The sequence below is a fragment of the Herpailurus yagouaroundi genome, unplaced genomic scaffold, assembly GCF_014898765.1.
Source record: "Herpailurus yagouaroundi ecotype Mexico unplaced genomic scaffold, PumYag 196, whole genome shotgun sequence".
NCBI lineage: Eukaryota > Metazoa > Chordata > Mammalia > Carnivora > Felidae > Herpailurus > Herpailurus yagouaroundi.
The window spans coordinates 21,957,130-21,981,315 of NW_024412427.1; the positions used below are offsets into that span (position 1 = coordinate 21,957,130).

At 39.4% G+C, this 24,186-nt stretch overlaps 1 protein-coding gene across 13 annotated transcripts in view; it reads left to right on the top strand.

The window, feature by feature from the left end:
• PLCB4 (phospholipase C beta 4) overlaps positions 1–24,186 on the top strand; it is a 419,941-nt gene that overhangs the window by 332,249 nt on the left and 63,506 nt on the right. For all 13 annotated transcript variants that reach the window (XM_040447668.1, XM_040447674.1, XM_040447664.1 and 10 more), the window contains 9 exons: positions 18–102; positions 2,833–2,923; positions 4,638–4,733; positions 10,859–10,959; positions 14,183–14,218; positions 16,393–16,534; positions 17,154–17,238; positions 17,580–17,704; positions 19,867–19,918. In XM_040447668.1, the coding sequence (XP_040303602.1) occupies positions 18–102; positions 2,833–2,923; positions 4,638–4,733; positions 10,859–10,959; positions 14,183–14,218; positions 16,393–16,534; positions 17,154–17,238; positions 17,580–17,704; positions 19,867–19,918 (813 nt within the window). The remainder of the gene's footprint in view (positions 1–17; positions 103–2,832; positions 2,924–4,637; positions 4,734–10,858; positions 10,960–14,182; positions 14,219–16,392; positions 16,535–17,153; positions 17,239–17,579; positions 17,705–19,866; positions 19,919–24,186) is intronic.

The window sequence follows — 24,186 nt, forward strand, 5'->3', positions numbered from 1 at the left end:
CAGTTCTCTCTCTCCAGCAAATATCAACAGTACAAGATGTCCAAATATTGCGAAGATCTATTTGGGGATCTCCTGTTGAAACAAGCACTTGAATCACATCCAGTATGTATTTTTAGCAAACTGTATTTCTAACCTGAATGGATTTGTTTTGAAATTCATTTCTAAAGGGTCAAGTAGTGCTAGAGGACTAAAGATCTTCATATTTATTTAAATTAATTGATACAGAAAGCTGTTGTGCTTCAGACAGATGTGAAGAGAGAGACATAAAATAAACATGTAGCCCAATTTAATCTGGAAGGTCTCAAGGTCTCTATGGTTTCTGAGATCTCTGTCCTAAAGTTTTATAAAATGCCTCCTGGCAGAGAATCTATACTCAGCAATTGTCCTTTAGTTGGTTGCATGATAGGATCATCTATAAGGAAGATTAAAAATACCTTTGCCTGGGACCCGCTCAGAGATTCTAAGTTAATTGATCTGGGTAAGGCCTGAGCATGGTGTTTTTAAAAAAGCCTCTCCAGGTAAATCAAATGGAAGACCATTGTGGTGAGAACTCCCTAGATGGAAGAAGTCACAAGAGTCGGAAGTCCAATGTCCCAACTCCACAACAAATACTTGGAAAGTGTTAGACATGCATTTTTGAGTTTCCTTTTTACACCTGCTGATTGCTTCAGAAAGCAAAGAATTTTTAACCTGTGGCCCGCAGATAGGCTTTGTGAGGTCTGTGAATTCATTCTAAATTGCGTACAGTTTTGTGTTTCTTTTTGTTTGTTTGTTTGCTTTGTTTTCCTTTTTTGGTATATAGTTTGATTCCAGAGTTCATCACATTTTTGCAAGGGTCCATAACCTCCAAAGTGGTAAAAATCCACTGTCACAAGATGGTATGAGTAGAAGCAAGCCAACAGGATGAAGTATAAAGTACTCTGCAGTAGTTAAAAAAAAAAAAAAAAAAACCTGAAAAAAATACAGGACACGAGGATATTTGCATCCTTTGCACCCACCCCTGATTACCTTCAGCCTACTGACTCTGCAGGCTGCCTGCCCCGCATCCTTGCAACCCTCCCTGTTCCCTGCACACTGGCCTGACTTGCAGCTGCTTGTGCCTGCAGCTTTTTGCATGAGGTGTGGTCCTCTGCTCACTGGAGCCTGCTCTGCCCCTGTGTGAGAGATGGGCCTGAGGTGCTAAAGACCAGACAGCCCTCCCGCTGGGCCCCTCAGTCCTCCCTCAGGAGGGACCGCTCAGCAGCACGTTCTTTGTTCTGCACCGTCTGCCAGGGCTCCCCAGGGGACCACACTCTGACCCCCTCAGTGATAAGTTGCCTCATAACACCCCCGTGCCTGCCTTCTTTCTTTCACTTTCCCACTCCTCTGTTGGCCCTTCCTGAGGCTGCCGCCCAAGTAATCTACAGGTATATTCACATCCTTGTCTCTGAGAGTGATTCTGAGGGAACCCAAACTAAGAAACAGCCCTGTTTAGTTTTATTTTATTTTACTTTATTTCATTTTATTTCATTTTATGGTTCATAGTTTATTTATTTTGAGAGAGAGAGAAAGAGCACAAGCGGGGAAGGGGAAGAGAAAGAGGGAGAGAAAGAACCCGAAGCAGGCCCCACACTGCCAGCACAGAGCCCAGGGTGGGACTGAATCTCATGAACCGTGAGACCGTGACCTGAGCCAAAACCAAGAGTCGGACGCTTAACCCACTGAGCCACCCAGACACCCCTTATGTTATTTTTGTTTTATGTAGACCCTCTGTTTACTTTTCTGATTGGGCTAAGGTGCTTGCTGCCATGGAAAGACCACCATATTCTTTATGGAACGACATGCACATTCATGAAAGGTGTTGTGGGAAGCGTAGGTAATACACGTGGGAGTAAGACCTCCCTGAACTAAATGTCTGTGGGAGACATAGAGCATAAACATAAAACCATAGCTAAAAAGGAAGATGGCCTACAACCTATTGAATATTTATTAGAGATATCCAGGTTCAAGAGAGATCGCTAGGGAATAGACAAGATTCAGCAGGCTTCTGAAGCAAGCAGAATATGGGCAAAGAGCTTTGAGGCAACACAGACATGGGAAGGCACAGTGCCTTGCATGTAATAAGTAGTAGAAAAATCACTTTTGAAAAAATGAAAGGATGCATGGAAGACATGGGTGGGTGGATGGGTGGGTAGGTATGTCCATGCATGGATGGGGGAAGGGGGAATAGATGAGTAGATATGGCACAGTTGTGTGGATCAGAGGTAATAAAAGAAAGGACATCTCCTTTGCAGACATAAATCCAAGCAAACGAAACCACATTAGAGGTTAAGTTTCAGTAATTAAGACCACTTCCTTCTTGATTCTGTTATTGAACCCACACAACCACAATCCCAGGTATTGGGGTTGCATCCGTTTACTGAGCAAACAGGCTTACTAATACAGCCCCAACACTTGAGGGGATCAGGGGAGCCTCTCGACTTCTGCCTGGGAAAGCACTTAGGACCCCAGCTATCACAACGATCCCGTGTACTTTACCCAATGCATAAAAAGAGCAAGACCTGAGGCTAAACAGGAGCCCTTCCCCCAGCAGCACCCCAGGTCAGACCCAGGTCCCACTGGGGAAGGCGGAGTGGCTGTGCATACCTCTGGGAGACTAGATGTCCGGTTTGCAGTCTAGGGCAAAGTTGCATGCAGTAGGCTATTTGGGGCTGGGGAATGAAAACATAAAAGTGTGCTGACTGCCATCTAGTGGACATCGGGCTGTATAACACTGGCTTCCATGCTCATTCTGGGCCGGGAATGAAACTAGTGAAGCACATCATTAATTCAGCCTTTTCTGTTTATCTCTAGCTCGAACCAGGCAGGCCCTTACCATCCCCCAATGACCTCAAAAGAAAAATACTCATCAAAAATAAACGGCTGAAACCTGAGGTCGAAAAAAGTAAGTCAAAGACACACATCAATAATGAGGCATACACTCATTGTGTTTGGACAATTCAGCTGTCTGGAGTGAAATAAATTTTCAAACCACTGATTTAGGGGATGAAAGGGGCACAGTGGTGTTACATATACTTTTCATAGCAAAGTGGCCATGTGTACGTTTAAGTGCAGTTTCCACATCAACTCGTTCCTGCAGTGGGAAAAGCATATTCATACATTCATAGGATGCAGGATTTGGAGTGATCCCAAGGCAAAACGAGAAGAAAGTGGAAAGAGGCATTTTAGAATTTATCGAGATGGAAGGAACTAGCATTTATCATTTTATTGCTCTAGAGTCCTCTTCAAAAGTTACCCTTTGCAGTTTGTCTGTGTGAAGTTTACATATCTAGGGATCCTGAGTGAATGTGTGAATGTATATATGTGTGTGTAGGGAGAGAAATGATTTTATGTAGACATTTTCCCTGGAAATCTTGGAAAATATTTTCTTTTAGCCCATCTCTTAATTGAGTGAAGCATTAACTAATGGTATGATCGCATTGTATTTTTACCCTAGGTATTCTAAATTTTAAATTATAGTACTTATAGTTTATTACAAAAGCAATAATACCATAGGAGAATGAAACAACAAAGGAAAACATAAGGAAACAATAAAATAGCACTACATTAATATTTTACACATATGTACATGTACTATAGACACATGTATATGTTTAGGCGTACGTTTTTCATACCAGTGGGATCATGTTAAATATACTGATTTTTTATTATGTTTAACTCAACCAATTAAGTATACTTAAGTTCATACTAAAGTTACAACTTGCTAACTGTAATTCTAATGTATGAAACACTATACAAATTTATTATGTGGGATATGGTACCATGTGACCAGTCCCAACTGATGGATGTTCATTACTGTAGAAACGAGAGTGACAGACACATGTCGTGTTCATTTTGTACATTTACGCAGCTTCTCGTTGGAATCCATTGGTGCAATTAGAGTTGGGTGGCCAAAGCATATACACATTTTATACTGTGATTTACCTTTGTCTTTCAGAAAAATTGTACCAATTTACATTCTCGCTATAATGTAGGAGGATGCCTGCTTTCCAGGGATATTCTTACTGCTGGCTGTTGGCCATCTTGTATGTATGTGTGGCTGACTAGGAGAAGGGAAATGAGACTTGAGTTTTTTTGATATTTATGTTTTTGGTAACTAGTTTCTTTGTATATCACCATTTACAATATGCTTCTACACATTTTCTCGTTTTTAAAATTACTTCATCTATCTTTACTGACCTATCAGAGCTTTATACATGAGGATAATTGTCTCAGATCTGTCACTTGCAGATATTTGTTCCTGAAGTTTTTTCAGTCGCTTGTGCACATCTCTTTTCCGTCACTTCTATATCACATTCAAATGACGCACCTTTATTACCAAGCCTTAACATCTTTCTTAGTGACTGAGCCTTCCTCTCAAACTTATGACCAGAACTTTGGCATTTCACCCATGCTCCATTAGTTCTTCACCCTGTGTAGACAGTGTGGTTGTTGCAAGTCCCTTGAGACGTCCAAGCAGCGATCTGCTACGGTCTTAGGGATGTAGCCAGTGGGAGCCCAGACAATACATTTCCTTCTCAGTGTCGATCTTCAAGCTCGGGCTTTGCAAGTGATGGAGCACCTGTCACCATCTCCTTCCTGTTTGTTTTTAATGACAGAACAGCTTGAAGCTTTGAAAAGCATGATGGAAGCTGGAGAATCTGCTGCCCCGGTTAACATCTTAGAGGATGATAATGAAGAGGAAATAGAGAGTGGTAAGTTGGTTTTCTTTTAACTTAAGTGTCACAAAAATAGTTTTTTAGAAAAAGTTCATTTTTAAGCTCTACACCCAACTTGGGGCTCAAATTCACGACCCCAAGATCAAGAGTTGTGTGCTCCTTCAACTGAACCAGCCAGGTGCCCCACATAGAAAATTTTTTTTTTTGAGTTTATTTATTTTGAGAGAGTGAGTGAGTGAGTGTACAAGCAGGGGAGGAACAAAGAGAAGAGAGGGGGAGAGAATTGCAAGGAGGCTCCACAGCATCAGCGCAGAGCCTCATGTGGGGCTCGAACCCATCAACTGGGAGATCATGGCCTGAGCTGAAATCAAGAGTCAGTTGCTTATGACTGAGCCATGCAGGTGCCCCCAAAATTTTAAAATAAGAAAGGAAAGAATTTGTCTCCATAGACTCTCTTGGATAATGTGAGGGTTTAATTTCTAGTAGTCAAGGATGTATTTGTGCACCAAGCTTTAATCTTTTTTTTTTTTTTTTGTATTTTTCCCAGTGTTACTTCTAGTTTACCTAGGCACTAGATTTTCATGGCTGAGTCATCTCCCTTCCTGTTGTGCCTTCAGCTGCTCAGCAGAAATTCACAGCCAAAGAATCCTTGCTGTAGAAGGCAAGGGGTTGGAATAAAAAGAACATTTGGCAATCCCTTCCTGTAAACAAAAACATAAATGTTGGTGTTGTTAATGATGATAATAGAAGGCGAGTTAAAAGGAAGGGAACATGGGTAGAGACCCTCAGGTAGATGATTGGTTTGTATGCATGAAATGAACTGGAAATTCAAAGCCAATATTAAAATTTCAAGTTCAAATTCCTTCAAATCACCAGTTCACCAGAATTATGAATAGCAGTAGATAATTTTAGCAAAGGTAACCTTGCTTAAAATAGATGAATATTTGCTACTGGGGCCATATAGCCATAAAACCATAATATAGGGCCATATAACCCTCATGTTTGATTTTAAATGGGTCCTTCGAAATGTTTGGAATATTTTTAGAAAAGTGTTCTTTAGGTGGTATGAAAATTGATTAGCAAAATGCTTTGGCCTTACATTGTGTGTATGTTGATTGGACACTGCCTTGGATTTATGTAGTGGTTTGAGGCTAAATAATTTAGACACATGCAGAAAATCTCTTCAATTACTCTATAAATATCTGAAATAATGAGAGTAGATTTTAGGAAAGCTTGATATTATAAGTGAAAATCTGAAAGCTGTGAGAATTAATCTCGGTAATAAAGACAGCTTAATAAAGATGGCTTCCTGTGGAACTGACTTCATAACGATGGTTTGTGTTGCATGTCCAACCCATGGGTTCCACTCCACTCCCAGAGAACAGTCATGACTTACTTTTCATATGTTGTATATGGCAGGGAGTTTCTAGGAGGACAGAGGTATCTGGAATTATTTAATTGATGACTGCTACAATTATCTATTACTGTGAAACAAACCACCCCAAAATCTAGAGGCTTAAAATAACACTTTATTTCTTTAGTTGTGTAGGTCATCTAGGGCTCAGGTTGGTGCTTCTCCCTTAAGTTTCTCATGCATTTTCAGGCAGATGACATCTGGGGCTAGAGTCATCTGAAGGTTCACTTGGGCTGGTTGTCCAAGGTGGCACACTTGTGTGGCTGGCAGTTGTGCTGATGAGCTTAGGGTCTACAGACCAGAGCACCTCCATGTGGCCTTTCCATGTGGTTTGGCTTCTCAAAACATGGTGGCCAAGTCTTTTTTTTTTTTTTTTTTAATGTTTATTTATATTTGGAGAGAGAGAGAGACAGAGTGTGAGCGGGGGAGGGTAAGAGAGACGGAGATGCAGAATCAGAAGCAAGCTCCAGTCTCCGAGTTGTCAGCACAGAGCCCGACACGGGGCTTGAACTCACTGACTGTGAGGCCATGACCTGAGCTGAAGTCAGATGCTTAACCAACTGAGCCACCCAGGGGCCCCAATGGCCAAATCTTTAGATGAAGCATCCTGAGGGCCAGTGTTCCAAGAGGCAGAAAGCAGAAGCTGCTAAACTTAAGAACTGTGCCCACAACAGGCACATCATCATTTCCTGTATATTTTATTCATCAAAGCAAGATTAAGGCCCACCCAAGTTTGAGGGGGGTAGGTGAGTGGCAAGATCACATTATACAAGAGCAGATATTCTTGCAGCTGTCTTTGGAAAATGCTATCAACCACAGTGCCTATTCTATTATCTCACTTTTTCTTTTGCAAATAATAAGCCTAATCAAGATTTAAGAATAAAATATTGAATATTATTTCAAAAGGTCAGTAAAATACTTCTAAGATTTGAAAAGATGAAAAATATGTAAAATGAGTTCCTTAACTCAGGTTAAGTTTTATAGATGGTAGTTGAAAGCATGTCAGACATTACTAGATTGCACAATCCAGTAAAACAAACTGCAGAATAATAGACTAAATTAACAAGGAAAGCAATAATAATATGAATAGCAACCACCACTGTTGTGCCAACTGTGAATGTAGTGGTTTACATCACTGCCTTATCTAATCCTTGTATGGTCCAATGAGATTGGTATCATTACACTCCTTTTTCAGATGAGGAAGCTGAAGCTTAGGTAACGGATTCTGCACATGACCCCACAGCTGGTGAGCAATGGCATTATAGTTCAATCTCAGAATTGCCTGACTCCAAGTTCAAGACCTTTTGTACCTTATAATACAGCCCTTCTAACATACAGGAATATGAAGAGAACACCAATATGCAAAATTGTTGTTACATTGTTTTAAACAAAAAAATGTAACTGATGAAAGTCAAAGATGTGAAAATTTCCTGAACACACAAAATAATCCAAACTGAGGGTCCTTTTGATTCCACTTATCATCCATAAGGGTACTTCCCATCTTTTATGCATATGTTAATGATTCCTACAAAATATTTGGCTCTAGGGGATCCCATGTTATTCCAAAAAATACTTGAGATTTTGATTAAATGTTAACAAATGATATTGGGACATGGGGATAGCGTACATGTAGAAAATTGGCTGAGAGGACAAAATCACCGACTTGAATTTCTCTTTCAGGGCATAGAAGTTTCTGCTGTGCCAGTTATATTTATGATTCTTAGGTTCCCTCAGTGATACCTGGCTTAATTCTGGTCAACCAGTTGGCTATAATTACCCTGGTGTCACAGTATGATCCTACTATACACGAATGACTAGACTCTCTAATTTAAATACTTCAACACAGCAGGCAAGAGGAAGCCAAGCATAGTTCAAGAGTAACCCTGCCGGGAGGCTGTAAAAAAAATAGAAGAGGCTCTTAGTCTGTGAGAGCATTTCCCCAGTTGTTAGGCTGGATTTAGATTCAGAGGGATCCGTGGCTTCCAGGACTGTAAAACGAGCAGTGAGGAATGCCAAAACTGGATGTGGTTGTGGGTATGCCTCTGCATTCTTGCACACTCAGGGAATGGTACCATTCATTCACACACCTCTTTTAAAGTCAAGTCTGTACCACTTGTATGGGCCACATTCCTTGACTTCACGTAGTTTATATCTGGCTATATGAACTGGTTAGACTATGAGATATATGAACTGGAAATTTAATGGTGGGAAGTTTCAAAGTCTTGGTTATAGACTGTAAGTCACGGAAATTCAATGGTCATGGAAACTTAGCGTCCTGTTAAAAGCATTGGCTAAGAATCCAGAGAAATATAGGCCCGTATTTTACTCTGTGACCTTGGTTTTATAAATCATATGTCTGAATCTATTTCCTCATCTATAAAGTGGACACACTGGACTAGATTTTTTAAAGACCTATTCCAACTTCTTAAATCCTTTTTTTTTTTCTGCCTAAGGCCTCTATGACCTACTTTTTTCTTTTTTTAATCATCTGTCTCCACAGTATCCATGCATCCGAATACCAGTTTCAAAACAGGAAAGTGTCTGTCTCTCTTGTCTCACTTTTTTCCGTGTCTGAAATAATATTTTGCAAAAAGAAATTCCAAATCTAAGGTATCATCATTTGAAAGACACCATTATTTTATTTATGACTAAGAAAGAGAGATGCTTCCAATTAATTGTAAAATGTCATTTTACAAGTGAAAACACATTATAACATCAGAAATATTAATATGTAAAAAAATGCATCTTGCAACTGATGATGAAATAGTTGTTCTTTTATTCTTGTTCTGGAGTTCTTTGCACATTTTAAACATGATCTAAAAAAAAAATCTCCAATTATGGGTCTGCTTCCCACTCTGCTCTTGAGAGTCCATTCTCAGAAATCATTTCACTGTTTTTGTCCAGTAGGGGTCCCTCGTGCCCTGTGTTGTGACAGGGTGGATTTGTGTTGGACTTGTCCTGAGGCCTATGGGTGTCTCCTGATTCTGGCTGGTTTTTAGACAGATTCCTTACATGCAAGCTTTTTGCAGAATGGCGATCATGGGCAGATCTCACACCAGCATGTAGCTCATTTTTCAATGGGTGATTCTTTTTCCACTGACAGCCTTGAGAGGATACCAGAGTTTGTCCCTCTCTGGACTGGTGGACTGAGTGCTTCTGTGCCTCCTTTCACAGCCTGGGCCATGCTCTTGGGGCATCAGCTTCAGTTAGCACCCACTTCCAGCCTCCCTGTTAGCATGAGCTTAACAAATGATTTTAGAGTCTCCCAAACCTAAGCCAGGTTTGACAAATGGTTTACAGGTGCAGTACAATCCTTCCAAGGTCTTTATATATAAATACATACATACACACACACATACATACCTACATACATACATACATAAAATATATATATATATATATGTAATTTATTGTCACATTGGTTTCCATACAACACCCAATGTTCATCCCAACAGGTGCCCTTCTCAATGCCCATCATCCACTTTCCTCTCTCCCCCACTCCCCATCAACCCTCAGTTCTCAGTATTTAAAAGTCTCTTATGGTTTGCCTCCTTCCCTCTCTGTAACTTTTTTCTCCCCTTACCTTCCCCCCTGCTCTTCTGTTAAGTTTCTCAGGATCCACATGAGTGAAAACATATGGTATCTGTCTTTCTCTGCCTGACTTATTTCCCTTAGCATAATACTCTCCATCCACGTTACTACAAATGGCCAGGTTTCATTCTTTCTCATTGCCAAGTAGTAGTCCGTTGTATATATAAACCACATCTTCTTTATCCATTCGTCAGTTGATGGACATTTAGACTCTTTCCATAATTTGTCTATTGTTGAAAGTGCTGCTAGAAACATTGGGGTACAAGTGCCCCTATGCATCAGCACTCCTGTATCCCTTGGGTAACTTCCTAGCAGTGCTATTGCTGGGTCATAGGGTAGGTCTATTTTTAATTTTTTGAGGAACCTCCACACTGTCTTCCAGAGTGGCTGCACCAGTTTGCATTCCCACCAACAGTGCAAGAGGGTTCCCATTTCTCCACATCCTCTCCAGCATCTATAGTCTCCTGATTTGTTCATTTTAGCCACTCTGACCAGCGTGAGATGGTATCTCAGTGTGGTTTTGATTTGCATTTCCCTGACGAGGAGTCACGTTGAACATCTTTTCATGTGTCTTTTGGCCATCTGGATGTCTTCTTTAGAGAAGTATCTATTCATGTCTTCTGCCCATTTCTTCACTGGATTGTTTGTTTTTCAGGTGTGGAGTTCAAGCTCTTTCTTTTTTATGTTACACCACTCCCAGCGGCAAGTCACTATGCTCGTAACCTATAAGTGGACAGTTAGTCTGGTTTTTTTTCTTAATTATCAAGTATATTTTCTATTTCTTGTATCTTCCCATGGAAGATCAGAAGACCCTTTGTAAGTTACAGATATTCTTGAGTGATAGAGGCTTTAATTTTTAGGGTTAGTATACTGGGGTGGAAGTGATCAGTCACTTAAGAAAAACGTATTAAGCATCACACATGTCACATATCATGCTAGGCGCAAGAGAAATAACAGCTAACAAGATGTGCTCCTTGGCCTTGAGTAGGTAAGAGTTTAGTAAAAGCTTTATTTGAAAGAATTGCATATTTAAATGTTCCCATTTTCAGTTAGCTTCATTCCCGTGTAAAAGAGTTTGTGTTCTACCCAAGATTATGAAGATGATCTGACTGGTAGTAATTTGGCTTCATTGTTTTTCTTTTTTTCTTTGACACAGCTGACCAAGAGGAGGAAGCTCACCCTGAATACAAATTTGGAAGTGAACTTTCTGCTGATGACTTGGGTCACAAGGAGGCTGTTGCAAATAGTGTCAAGAAGGTCGGAGTCTTGGCATCCCTTTTTGTTATGACTCTCAAGAAGAGGTAGCAGCTGTTAGTTAGGAAGTTTTCAAAATGGGACAACCACAGAAAATAAAGTAGCCTATAATTCCCCTTCTGAGTTGGGTGACCAGAGTCCATATGTTAATCCATGCATGAACAATTTTAAGTTAGAAAGGACATTTGAATTGCTTATTAGCTGCGCCTACTGTTGATCACAACTTATTTTGTCCAGTGTCCTTTAGGTAAATCATGTATTACATTATTATAGGTGAATAGAGAGACAACAGCATCCTGGTGGCAAAGGTTAACCTGTTGAAGTCATCAGAAAAATGACTCCAATCATCCCAAGCAAGCCCTTATTAGAAAATCCATCCTTCCAGTTAGGTATCGCATCTCCCACCTAATGTAGGATAAGTATAAAAGTATTTCCGTCCGTCCAACCATTCAGCCAAGAAAAAGTTATTATGTACCGACTATGTGCCAGGCATAGTTTAGGCCATAACAACCCAAAAAGGTCAAAACATGCTTCGTTTCTGCTCTCATGGAGCTTATAGTCTGATGGGAGTTTACCGGGAGGGAATAGGAAACAGGCAACAAATAAACAACCAATTCTATAATTACAATTTGTGATAAGTGCTATTCTGAAACTAAAAATGAGTACTAAAATGGAGAGTAATGAGGTCGAGGGAATAAGGAAGCCAGATCCCCAAAGGCAAAGGAACCAGCCACACACAGAGTAGAGAAAGGGCCCCAGTTGTGGGGTAACAGCAATAAAGACACTGAACAAAGTGGATTGAATGAGGAGCAGAGTGAAACAAGATGAGATGGTACAGGAAGGTAGGAACTAGATGATGCAGGATTTGGGAAGTTACTCTTAGAAACTCAAATGTTAATTTAAGTGAAATCTGAAGCCTTTGAAAAGGTTTAAAGAAGGGAGCAATGCAGCCTGATAGTTTTTAAAAACCACCGTAGGTACCATGTGGAGATTAAAAAGAAGCAAGAGTGAACGCAGGAAGAGCAGTTAGGCCAGGCTGTTGTACTCAGCCAGACTCCGGAGTGTTAAACTGGACAGTTGGAAGCAGGACTGAGTGGATTGAAGATCTGTTGAGGAAGCAAAGATGATTCAACTTGCTGATGGATTGAATGTGGATGAGTGAAGGGGAAAGAGGAAGCAAGATGACCCTCTAGGTCTGAGTTTAAGGAGCTGGGTGGAAAGTAAAGAAGACTGAAAGATAAGGAACTCAATGTTTCAAACAGGACAGGATCTTTGAGTCCTGTGAGCTGTTCCAGGGGCAGCAGCCATCTGGGTGCATGTAGCATTGACATTTCCTGACTGTGTAGCCTCAGGGAAGTTACTTAAGCTCTCAGTGTCTTGGTTTCCTCAACAGCAAAATTAAGATAATAACACCTATTTCATTGGTCCATTATGAAAAGTAGATGGGTTTAGGATATGTAAAGAGCTTAGAGTTGGGCCTAGCATACGGTCATTCCCATGAAAGCATTCGTTATTGTTGCTACATTATCATCATTTTCATCTTCGCCATTGTAGTTAGCGTCGTTGTGACGTGTATCTGGAACTAGAGGAGAGGTCAGGCTAGAGATACAAACTAGGAGTTCAGAAGATGATGATCATGGGAAGAGGCAGAGAAGGTGAGTCAGAAAAGAAGACTAAGGTACACCCTGAGAAGTAGGAGGGAAATTATTGAGACCAAGGAAGCCAAGAGAACAGGGATAAGAGAAGAAGTGAAGAGAGTTGGGATTTCTTTTCTCCAGCTTAATTGAAATATAATTGACATAACACTGTGTAAGTTGAAGGTGTACATGTGATAATTTCATACCTGTACACATTATGAAATGATAACCGCAATAAGGTTAGTGAACATATCCATCACCTCACATAAATTACGTGTGTGTGTGTGTGTGTGTGTGTGTGTGGTGGGAACATTTAAGATCTGCTCTCTTAGCAACTTTCAAGTATATGATGCAGTGTTATTAACAATAGACACCATGCTATAAACTAAATCCCCAGAACTTACTACTCTTGTAACTGGACGTTTGTCCTCTTTGATCAACATCTCATTCCTTCCACCTCCTAGCCCTTGGCAAAGTGGTTGGTTTTTGACTGCTGTTGATTAAACGAGTAGAGACTCAAGAGTGTCCATTGGACTGGTAACATGGAGGTCATTGCTGACTTGAAAAGAGAAGTTTCAATAGAGTGGTGGGGGCCAATGAAGCAGATGGATATGAATAAGTGGAGACTATACTTTTTTTTCTAAGTAATCTTTACATCCAACATGAGGCTTGAACTCATGACCCCGAGGTGTGTACCAACTGAGCCAGCCAGGCATCCCAAGTAGAGACTATACTTTCAAGAAGTCTTGTTGTAAAGAGAAGCAAGAAATAGGCTGGTGGCTAAAGGCAATTTGAGAAGTCAAAGGAGTGTTATTTTTAGAATGAATGAATCTGAAGTAGGTTTGCAAATATTGCACATGGCACCATGGAGAAGGAGAGATTAGTCTTGCCAGAGAGAGAGAGAGGATAACTGCCTGTTAGTTCCCTGAGGAGGTAAGAATGGAATGGTATGGTGGTGATGTGAGGGTGTGGTCTTTGATGGGAGCAGGGATCCCATCATTGAAGACAGTGAAGAATGCATGGGTATATGTATTTGGTAGTAGGAAAATGGGAGAGTATTTGAAGAGCAAAGCAAAAGAGACACTTTCATCACACCCACCCTTGTCTGATAGTATTTTGACTACTTGGATACTACTGGATGCTTACCAAGACTCAATGTTTACCTTGATGCTACCTTACCACATAAAACCTTTACCAATGTCCAGACATGAGTGTTGAATTGCCACAGAGTATCCATTCATGCTTGTCTGCCCTTTATGTGTCAGAAGAGTTGGCCACATCAATTATTTCCCAAACCCCATGACTAAATAATTGATTAAACTACTAAAAGGGAAACATCTGAATAGGCAAAGACTATCAACAAAGGAGAGATAGTGTTAGGATTTGCTTTTCTGGTATGTAAGACAGGCTGTTGTATTTTTCCAGTACTTGCTTTCGCCAAGGCCTTATGTCCTCAATAACTTTCCACCTTAACAAATAGAATAACAAGCTTACATATATCTATTTAAATATTTGCATACATATGGCTAGTAAATTTGGAATTTTGCCCTTTAGAAAAGTAAACAAATTTTTGTCTTTCTCTAATTTAGGCTTCAGATGACCTTGAACATGAAATCAACAAAAAGGTAAAAAAATTTCCTTGTGCAGTTTGTTTATTATGAAATACCATATGTGGCTCTCTAATATTGAACAGTTTGTACTAAATATTAACTCTATATCTCCCCCTTCCCAATGGAATATCAGACTTACTATTTATGAGTATAATATTTACATGCTTAATGCATCTAATTATAAGAGTTTTCAAAAGAAAGAATTTTTCACAGTGATGAAATGGTTAAATCCTGATAAAAATCAAAACCAGGGCAGGTGAATAAGATGATTTCCCTAAAAATAAGTGTTTAGTGCAGTCAGGCACTTAGTTGACATTAGAGATTTCATTCCTATAATAGGAGTACATAATCATCAACACATTGAATCTGAAAATAAAAATGACCTAAGAGGTCATCAGATCTATCTGATAGTATACTAGCAAGGTGACCTTGGTTTTGACTACACTGGCATTTTAAAAGATCATTAGTTAATTTCACACTACATACATTTTGGACCTGTATTGGATGTTACTAGATATCGACTTTATTATAAGGAACGTAAAGATACATTTTTAGTTTCTTTTGCCCTCTTCAGCATTCTTCAGGCTATCACAGTGGTTTTATTGAGTAAATGCACATGGTTTATTATAGTAATGATACTGATGGCAAAGACAAAAATTTGCCTGGTAATTTAATCCCCATACTTGAGAACTTCAGAATATCATGTCTGGCTGTCTGTGGGGCCCTATCTTATTTGGAGTGAGGCTCTATCTTCTTACTGTCTATATAGTAAGTTTGGAGTAGTTAGGGACATGTCTGATCTCAGACCCTCCCATGACATTCATGAAATTCTCTTTTAGAATTTCATAAAGTATTGGGGTCAACAAAGCAGGGGTTGATGTTTGGTCCCTGCTGTGTGTTAGCTAAGTAGCTGTGACCAAATTATTTTAATCCTCAAGGCCCTAGTGTTCTCACATGCTCAATGGGTGGGACTCTAATTTTTATTCCACATGATTACTGGCAGTAGTGAAGTTGTGTGTGCAGGAATTCAGCCCAGTGCCCAACGTGTTGTCCTGGTGTTACTTATTATCATTAAACACCCAAGAAAGGAATCAGACATGGTCTCTGCTCTTATTTGAGTGGACAAGACATATAAAGAAATGGCTAAAAATAAAAACGAGTTATATTATTTGATTATTTATCTCAGGTTTTTATTGGTGAAATCAGTTTGATGATTTAGAATGCTCAGGTTATTAAGTCATCAGATAAAATCTGAGCATTTAACTAATGAACGGATTCACATAACTGAGCAGTTTGGTTCGTCCTCCTGTATCAGTCTCTGCAGGAAATTTAGGTTTTCAAAGTTCTCAACAAAATGTTGATCATTTGCATTATTTTTTGATGTTTTTTTCTGTTTTGACTTACCAAGAAATAAATCAAAGTAATTTTTCTTGTTTCCTCTCTGTAAAATGATGCAGTGTTGACATGTCCTATGTAGTGGGTTATCAGATTATTTTCAGAATAACCTCTTTAAAAAGATACTGAAACTACTTACGTATGTGGCTTCAATTCTAGACCATTGTTAAGCAAAGTGTGGTCCCCAGACCAGCCACATCATTAGCACTTAAAAATGCTGTTAAAATGGAAATACTGGGCCTCACCCCACAGTCACTTCATTGTAAACTCTGAGGATGAGGTCTAGGACTTTATGTTTTAACAAGCTCTCCAGGGATTCTGATACACACTGAAGTTTATTTTCCACTTTCTGTCACAATTTGTGAAATGAGAAATGATAATATATGCCATATATATTTCATAGATTGTTGTGATCCTCAGTATACATTCTTGAATATTTTAAAGTAGTTTTGAAATCTTTAAAAAAATGTAAGATAAGCCTTATATTTTATTATGATCTCCTTTTATGTTATTAGGGACTATGATAGACATGAACTTGTTTTTTTAAGTCGGCTCCACCCCAACATGGGGCTCAAGCTCACAACCCTGAGATCAAGAGTAACATGCTCTACTGACTGAGCCAGCCAAGCGCCCCTGAACATGAACTTTTATAATGATCCTTTAGCAAAGCTGAGGAAGAAAAGGTCTTTATCTTTCAATTGGTGTGTGCAGATCATCTTTAGTGAGGATGTCTGTAGCATGCACCTGTCCCACTGAAGTCCTCAATGTGCATATTCCTTTCCTTGTGCTTATAGGGCCTGGTTACTGTAGAAGATGAACAGGCATGGATGGCATCTTATAAATATGTAGGTGCTACCACTAATATCCATCCATATTTGTCTACAATGATCAACTATGCACAGCCCGTAAAATTTCAAGGTTTCCATATGGCTGAAGGTAACCCCAAAGGTTAAATTCTCTTGCCTTAGTTGTCTGCTTTTACTATGCTGATGAGCTGTGATCTGACTTGTCACCATTTTCTTTTCTGGGTATAGGACCTGTTCTACCTTATTTTTGTGTCACAGACCATGCTCTTACCCACGTGTTTAGCACGCAGTGGCATTGCCTTGTCATTCCCTACATCATCCACAAGGTGGCTCTGAGATACTGTGGATTGGTTAGCATTAGTAGAGCTTAGTATTGCTTTTTGCGTTAAATGTATTTTCATAAGATCTCTCTTAATCAAAAACTTGACCTCCAAAAATGTATATTTTTAAACTTTCATAATCATTTGTGGTCTGGAGAAGCCACCATTGCCATACAATATAAATATTTCAGGGGTGGCTGTGGAGGATATGTACACATTAATTTGTTTAATGATGCCAAATTTAATCCATCACTATTTAAGTCAGCTGTGTCTATCCACAGGACATTAATGAAAGTAGGAGCTGCAGATACAGTAATGGAACATCTGCCTCCAAAGCCTTGTGATTTGGGATGTAATTACATTTATTGCTTGTCTTTCCGTGAGGTTGGATGGGACCATCACTGAGTGCGTCTTTATTTTTCTTTACAGAGCGCAATATTCATTATAACATGTCTTCTTTTAATGAGTCCGTTGGTCTAGGCTACTTGAAGACACATGCGATTGAATTTGTGAAGTATCCTTATGTAGTGAATAGAATGAACGGCTGCTGTGCTTTGGGTTTGGCAGTAGTCTCTAAAGCAGATAAATGCCTAATAGATAATTGTGGTTGTAGAGCTAATAAAATAATATGTGTGAAAGACCTCTGCAACTGTGAAAATCTGCCCAAATGTGAAATGTTTTTATAGTCTACACAGTGGACTATGGTCTTTCTCCTAAGCACCACTTACAAATGTGAAATTTGCTGTTATCTACATTTTGTTATCGTTGGTCTAGACCATTGTTGTTTTAGGTCTTTGTTTATTTATTGCTTCTGGAATACTCTTTTTTTTCCATTCTCCTTAATAAGTTACACAGTTACAACAAACGGCAAATGAGCCGCATTTACCCCAAGGGAGGCCGAGTCGATTCCAGTAATTACATGCCTCAGATTTTCTGGAACGCTGGCTGCCAGATGGTTTCGCTCAACTATCAGACCCCAGGTAGGAACTGATGTCCAGTGACCTCGAATTCCAGGAGAACATTTTGACAGGATGGTGCCAACAGTTGCTATCAGTTGGCCGTGGGCATTTTTTTTAAAGGAAGCAGACATATGGCAAAACAATGTGATGTTGGATTTATGTAATGGTGAGATATGAAAAACCCAAAATAGAGCCATAAAAAGGGTAGAAAGCAAAATATTTTGGTTTAAATTGAATTTCTCTTCATAAATACCACAACCAATCTGCCAAACATTGTCCCCTTTTCCAGAATATTTCTAATTTTTCTAGTTTTTGGATCAAACTTATCTTCATTTTCAAAGGCCAAATTAAATGGGAAAAATTTGAGTCTCTCTATACAGTAACGGTGACTCATTTCTCCCTTGGAAAGTACCCTTCCCACTGTTAACATTCAGCAGATATCAACACAGTGGCACCTCACCATAAAAGTACAGAAAAATATTCTAGCATGGACTCCCATTAAAACAGTGTGTAAAGATTCATATATTCGCAGAGGTACTAATCTATAACTTAATCTTCCAAAGTATACCCAAAGGCAAGTTTCCAATATATGATCTTCTTCCCGTCCAGAAGGAGAGGAGTCAATTTTTTAAATGCATAAACAATTTTTAAAAACTTTTTGGAGTTTGCGTCAGAGCCTAGGATCACAATTTTAAGATTAGAGGTAGAGAAACACTGGACTCTAGTTATCTACCTAAAAGAGGTAAGAAATAGGCCACAAAACCAATTCACGTGCTGTGGTTAATTCCATAGTATGGTCCTTAAAATTGGTAAAACAAAGCAAAATAAAAACCTTTTCTTGTTCAGTCCTTTGCTATATAAGGAGATGCCTCCCATGTTTCCTGATTTGGGAGTATTTTCCTTTTCTAGTCCATCTGCCATACTTTGAAGACTTTTTTTTTTTAATGTTTATTTTGAGAGAGGGCACACGTGAGCATAAGCGTGAGTAGGGGAGGGGCAGAGAGAAAGAGGGAGAGAGAATCCCAAGCAGGTTTCATGCTGTCAGTGCAGAGCCCAACAGGAGGCTCAGTATTACAAACCATGAGATTATTACCTGAGCTGAAATCTAGAGTCAGACGCTCAACAGACTGGGCCACCCAGGTACCCCCATACTTTGAGAATTTCTATCCTCCTTGTTCCCTATTATCTGGACTGATTGAAGGGTCTTTTGACTTTCATCCCTTTGCCATAAGTGTGGCCTGACTGTATTTCCTTCTCCTCAGTGGGGGTTAAATGGAGTTAAATGTCTGTACAGCATCCCTATCAATCCTTGCTATGTTAAACTATGACCAGGTACCAGTATAATCCCATAGTGTTTATAGCAGAGACAAAAGGGTACAGCTGATTTTACTTTAAAAAAAAAAGGAGGGGGGAGGTCAAGTTGTATTTTCAGTTTTAGTGAGTCAGTCCATTATATGGGTTAAATGATCCTAGATCCTAAACCAGTTGATTCACTAGGTCAGCTTAGGTTTTATTTTATAATGTTAGGATTAACCACAACATGTTGAAAAAGAAAAAAATATCCATCAGCTTATTACTTTTCTTTTCTAATGAAAAAAGAAAAGATTGTATCTACTTGCAAGAGAAAAATCATAAGCCATGCCCTGCCAGCATAGGCCCCACTGGAAGAATTCTCCCTAAATCTGAAAGTAGGAACAAGCCACCAATTTTTACATGATGCTATCTATTTTTTTTATTGTTTTTAACCAAATTTTGTACTCCTGTGACCCTACTGGATATCTCCAGCATACCTTTCCTGTGTGATCATGAGGCACATGCTCCCCAGCTATATCAAATTGGACATCTGTACTTTCAACACTCATGGAACTGACTCGTATATTGAATCCAATATATTGAATACATATAGAATCTATTATATTGAATCTGACTCATATATTGAATCCAATTTTTAAAGCAATTGTACCATGATCTTTGTGAAAACACATTTGATGTTTAACTTAAACACGAGATGATTTCAACATGGAAGAGAGTTGTGTGCTCTAAACAGACCCAAAAGTACCTTGCCACATTAAAAAGGACATTTCGGCCTAGGATCAGTATCTGATTTCCATTGTTTAAAATCACCCAGCGTGATCTTCTTTGTCCACGAGATGAGATGCTAAATTATTTTTGTCTCTTGACAGATTTAGCGATGCAATTGAATCAGGGAAAATTTGAGTATAATGGATCATGTGGGTGAGTAATGTGATTTAAACTGCTGTCACCGTGTTCCTGAACTCTATACTATAGCTATGATGAAACTGTGTCATTTTTAACTAGGGGCTGCTCAATTTAAGCTGGGTTTGTGGGATGGGATAGATACAAATGAAATCCCTAAATAGATTCTATTTGCAAGTATACATGCTTCATCTACCCAACTTACTAAGCAGATTTGCAAAAAGTTTTTGGAAAAAAAAAATTGAACCATAAGTTAAGTGGTTTATCATACACACTCTAGAATTTAATTCTCTCACTTTTGAGGTCAATAGTGGAGGTTTTTACAGCTATGACAGATAATGATCCCTGCTCACTTGGACATTACCTGGAAATATGAATATTAGCTATATGTATTTTGCCTAGGACCCATAGAGGAATGAAGGTGATTTAGTATGTAATGAAGTCATGGGTGTCAATATGAATTTAACACACCTAGGCAGAAAGCTTTGTCCTATCTTGATCCTTTTGCATGTCTTGTAAATAGCAGTTGTCAAAAAAATCATGCTACATATATTGTCTAGTTTACTTCACTGGCATTCTTTAAAATGTGTGAACCGCAGAGTGAAATAGGAAATGTTAATTCCACTGAAACACTGAAAGGTTAAATGAAAATGTGAAGTTAAATTCTGTAGAGATGAAAAAAACACCCATGTCGCCATTTTTTTTTCCCTCCATGCATCTGTCCCAGAGCCTCTAAATTAATCCAGCAAGGTACCACCCCATCCATAATACTCCTGGCAGGAAGTTCTTGCCCTCCCTGGTTGAATACCTCATTTTTATCACAAAAAAACAGCCAGTCAAGATAAAATTTTTCAGCAGTTGTGGGTTCGAAGTGCACACTCACACCTCTTCCTGCTTACCAGATGGCTCTCTGCCAGCGTACCTACGCCCAAGTGATGGTCCTATTCTCCAAATCACCTGGGACACATGTATCTGGGAAATACATTATATTTTCCTCTGCTGTGTGCTTTGAAAGAAATTAAAATTGTACACCTTGAACTAGTACGTTCTAGGTCAATGATAAAAGGAAATAGAAACTATGTAGTTCAAAAGAAAACCACTAAATACGCATTCCAGAGTTTTTTAAAGCTGTTTTGTTGCTTTAATGCAAAATGTTCATAACCAGGAGATTGTGCAGATAAATTGATGGATGGACCCCCAGTGGCAGGCTGAGGCAGTTCGGCTGCAAGGGACAGGTGCGACCTGGTGGTTAAAGCTCAAGTCTAAAGCCCAGCTTTGAGCCCCAGCTCCTGGGCATGCTAGTTGCATTGCCCTGGCAGGTGTGTGAAACTCTGGGCCTCGATTTTCTGCTCCATAAAATGAAGACAGTAATAACCTACCTCGCCGGGTTTGTTGCAGCAGCTTGGTAAGGATGAATGGGAGTGTGTATGAATGTACTTCGTGAACTGCAAGTTTCTGTGCAAAGGGAGGCTTAAGAAAAGCTTAAGACCTTATGGCTGATCACAAAACTGAGGCCAGAAAAGAGTAAATAAGAGCTGTGTCCAAATCGGGCCTTTACAGAGTCTGGGGAGGCATCACCATACCTCAGTCACACCATACCAGGTTCACACCATACCTCAGTCAGCCCTGGTGGGGCTCCCTCCTTGGAACCTTCCCTGGGGCCTAGTAACACTAAAGTTTTCCCCTTTTGCCTCAGCTGTCCCAGGGCTAGTACTTAAGGAGGGGAATTGTTTCCAGATAAAGAGGTCCCAACAGGAGTTGTATAGTTAACCTCCATTTCTTTACAGGAGTTTCTGTTTCACCGTGGTTATGATCTGTGTCTTGTTTTTATGCACCATTGTTGATTTTAAAGTGCGTTCACAAACAAGGACAGTGCTCCCATAGCCCGAATTCTGTGATGAAGTGTCTGAGATGATGTGACCAAAAGCCAAAGTCCCACCAGAGGGGCTAGAAAGTTAGGATCCTTCAGCAAGACAGCCCATCTTGAAGAGGCATTGATGATAATGATCAGTCGCATGTCACCACCCCCAACCTTTCCCTTTTCCCTACACTCAACCTGGAGGCAAAGATTGTCGCCCACAGGAAAAAGGGAAGAAATCTTTCTCAGTTGTGTGTTTCTCTGCTCCTCCATGATGGAATCGTCATGGCTGGTAGACACAGGGCTGGCCACACAGGTTGCATTTCCACGGAGCGAGGGCATCAAAGGCACTCTGGCTTTGACTACATTTCCCCTGTAATTCTCCCCCTCCCCACCCCCCACCCCCACCCCCGCAGGGTCTTTTTAAAACCTCCTTGTTGGGTTGGCTGAGGGTTGGGTTTCTGTAAAGAGGCTTTTGGTACCTTTTTAGACTTATGGTAGCAAACAGTAGCTGTTTTATATAGAACATTGGCATGGAAGCAAAAATGTATAATTTCTGAATCTATCAACATTAACAAAACATTGGGAGCCTGTCTCGGGATCCCTGTCTGCTCTGTGGGCTGATGTTTTGGGAAGCCATGCCATTGGGCTCAGTAAGTGTGATTTTTAGTAGGAAAGTGAGCAGTAGTTTATAACAGACTCATTTTTAAAGGTGTAGACATGGGAGGCATTTCTGTAATTCCTAATAAAACAAAATAGAGCAAATTAATTTCTCAAGCCTGCAGGCTTTCGCAGAAAATTGGATGATGGGGTCAGCCAGGCAGAGTCAGAGCTCTTCGAGGTGGCATCCATGCCAGCACAGTCACCACCACGGTCCTTTAACCACCTGGGAGAGATGACCGGGAGATTGTGATCTAAAACCTGAGAGACGACTCTGCCTGGTGCACCTGCCCCTGGTCTCTGCAAAATCAAAACAACTCCTGTGGCTTTTACGGTGCAAATATTTCTTCCCATACAAACTGTATCACTCGTTCTCTGAGCAGAAGCTCCTTGAAAATAAGAAGTGGAGGAGCCAAGATGGCGGAACACTGTGGAAGTTTTTGTGTATCTTGCGTCCATGAAATACAGCCAGACCAACACTAAACCATCCTACACACCTAGAAAACTGATTGGAGGATTAACACAACAATCTGCACAACCTGAACCACAAAATTCAGAAGGAGAAAAAATTCATTTTTATTTTCAATTTTTATTGAAAATATTTTTCTTTAATTTTTATTACTATGAAACAGGGAGGGTGCTGTCGAAAAAAACCACCAGACGCCAAATAGAAGCGAGACAAGATTTTATTCACGGCTGGGCCAAACCTGATCTCCTGATCTTAAGGGGAAAAGTGTAGAGAATGACCCCGAACAAAGGCAGCAGTGGGCTTATATGGATTTTAGCAAGTCAGAATATATCATTATTTGGTTAACCAATTACAATTTACAGCATTTCATGGTAGCCAATTATATTGTGACACACAGATATCAGTTTTGGCGGGAACCTATCAATTTAAAGATCTTGTCCTAAGAGGTTTTAAAATGACCAATCATAGTTAGACACCTGAGATGCTGTAGGGCAGTGAGTATGTGACTTTTTACATGTTGGTCTTGCCTAGGCCAGATCAGTAGACGGGGTGGGGGAGCGTTTTGCATCCTAAGTTATCTATTTAGCAAGCAGGCGAGGTCACAGAAGTGAGATAGGGTGGTTAGCAATTTCCAATAACCCTAATAGGGAACTACATAAGTCTTTTATCTCAACTATTCATGAAAGATGAGTTTAAGCCAAACTTACATACAATAAGCTTTCTGATATCTTATAAGTTGACCTATTAAAACTATAGTTTTTACTTTTGTGTAAATTTTTTCAAATTCTATTTTATTTCCATCATTTTATTGTAGTCTACTTCAGTGTATTAACCTTTTCAAATTTTCAAACAATTTCCTTTTTTTTCTTGTTTTCTCTTTTCATTTATTTTCTTTTTCTTGAATGCAGAAACAGAAAAACTTCACTTTTACTTTCAATATATATTAAAAATATTTTTATTTAAATTTTTTACTATATTTTTTGCTTTTATGTAAATTTTTTCAAATTCTATTTTACTTCCATCATTTTATTTTAGTCAACTACAGTGTAATTCTTCAAATTTTCAAATGATTTCCTTTTTTTATCTTTTTTCTCTTTTTCATTTCTTTTTTCTTAAATACAGAAAGAAAAAAATCATTTATTTTTAATTTTTATTAAAAATACTTCAATTTTTTCTACTATATCCTTTACTTTTGTGTATATTTTTTAAGTTCTATTTTACCCCCATCATCTCATTTTAGTCTACCTTAGTGTATTCATTTTTTCACATTCTCAAATGATTTCCTTTCCCCCCCCCCTC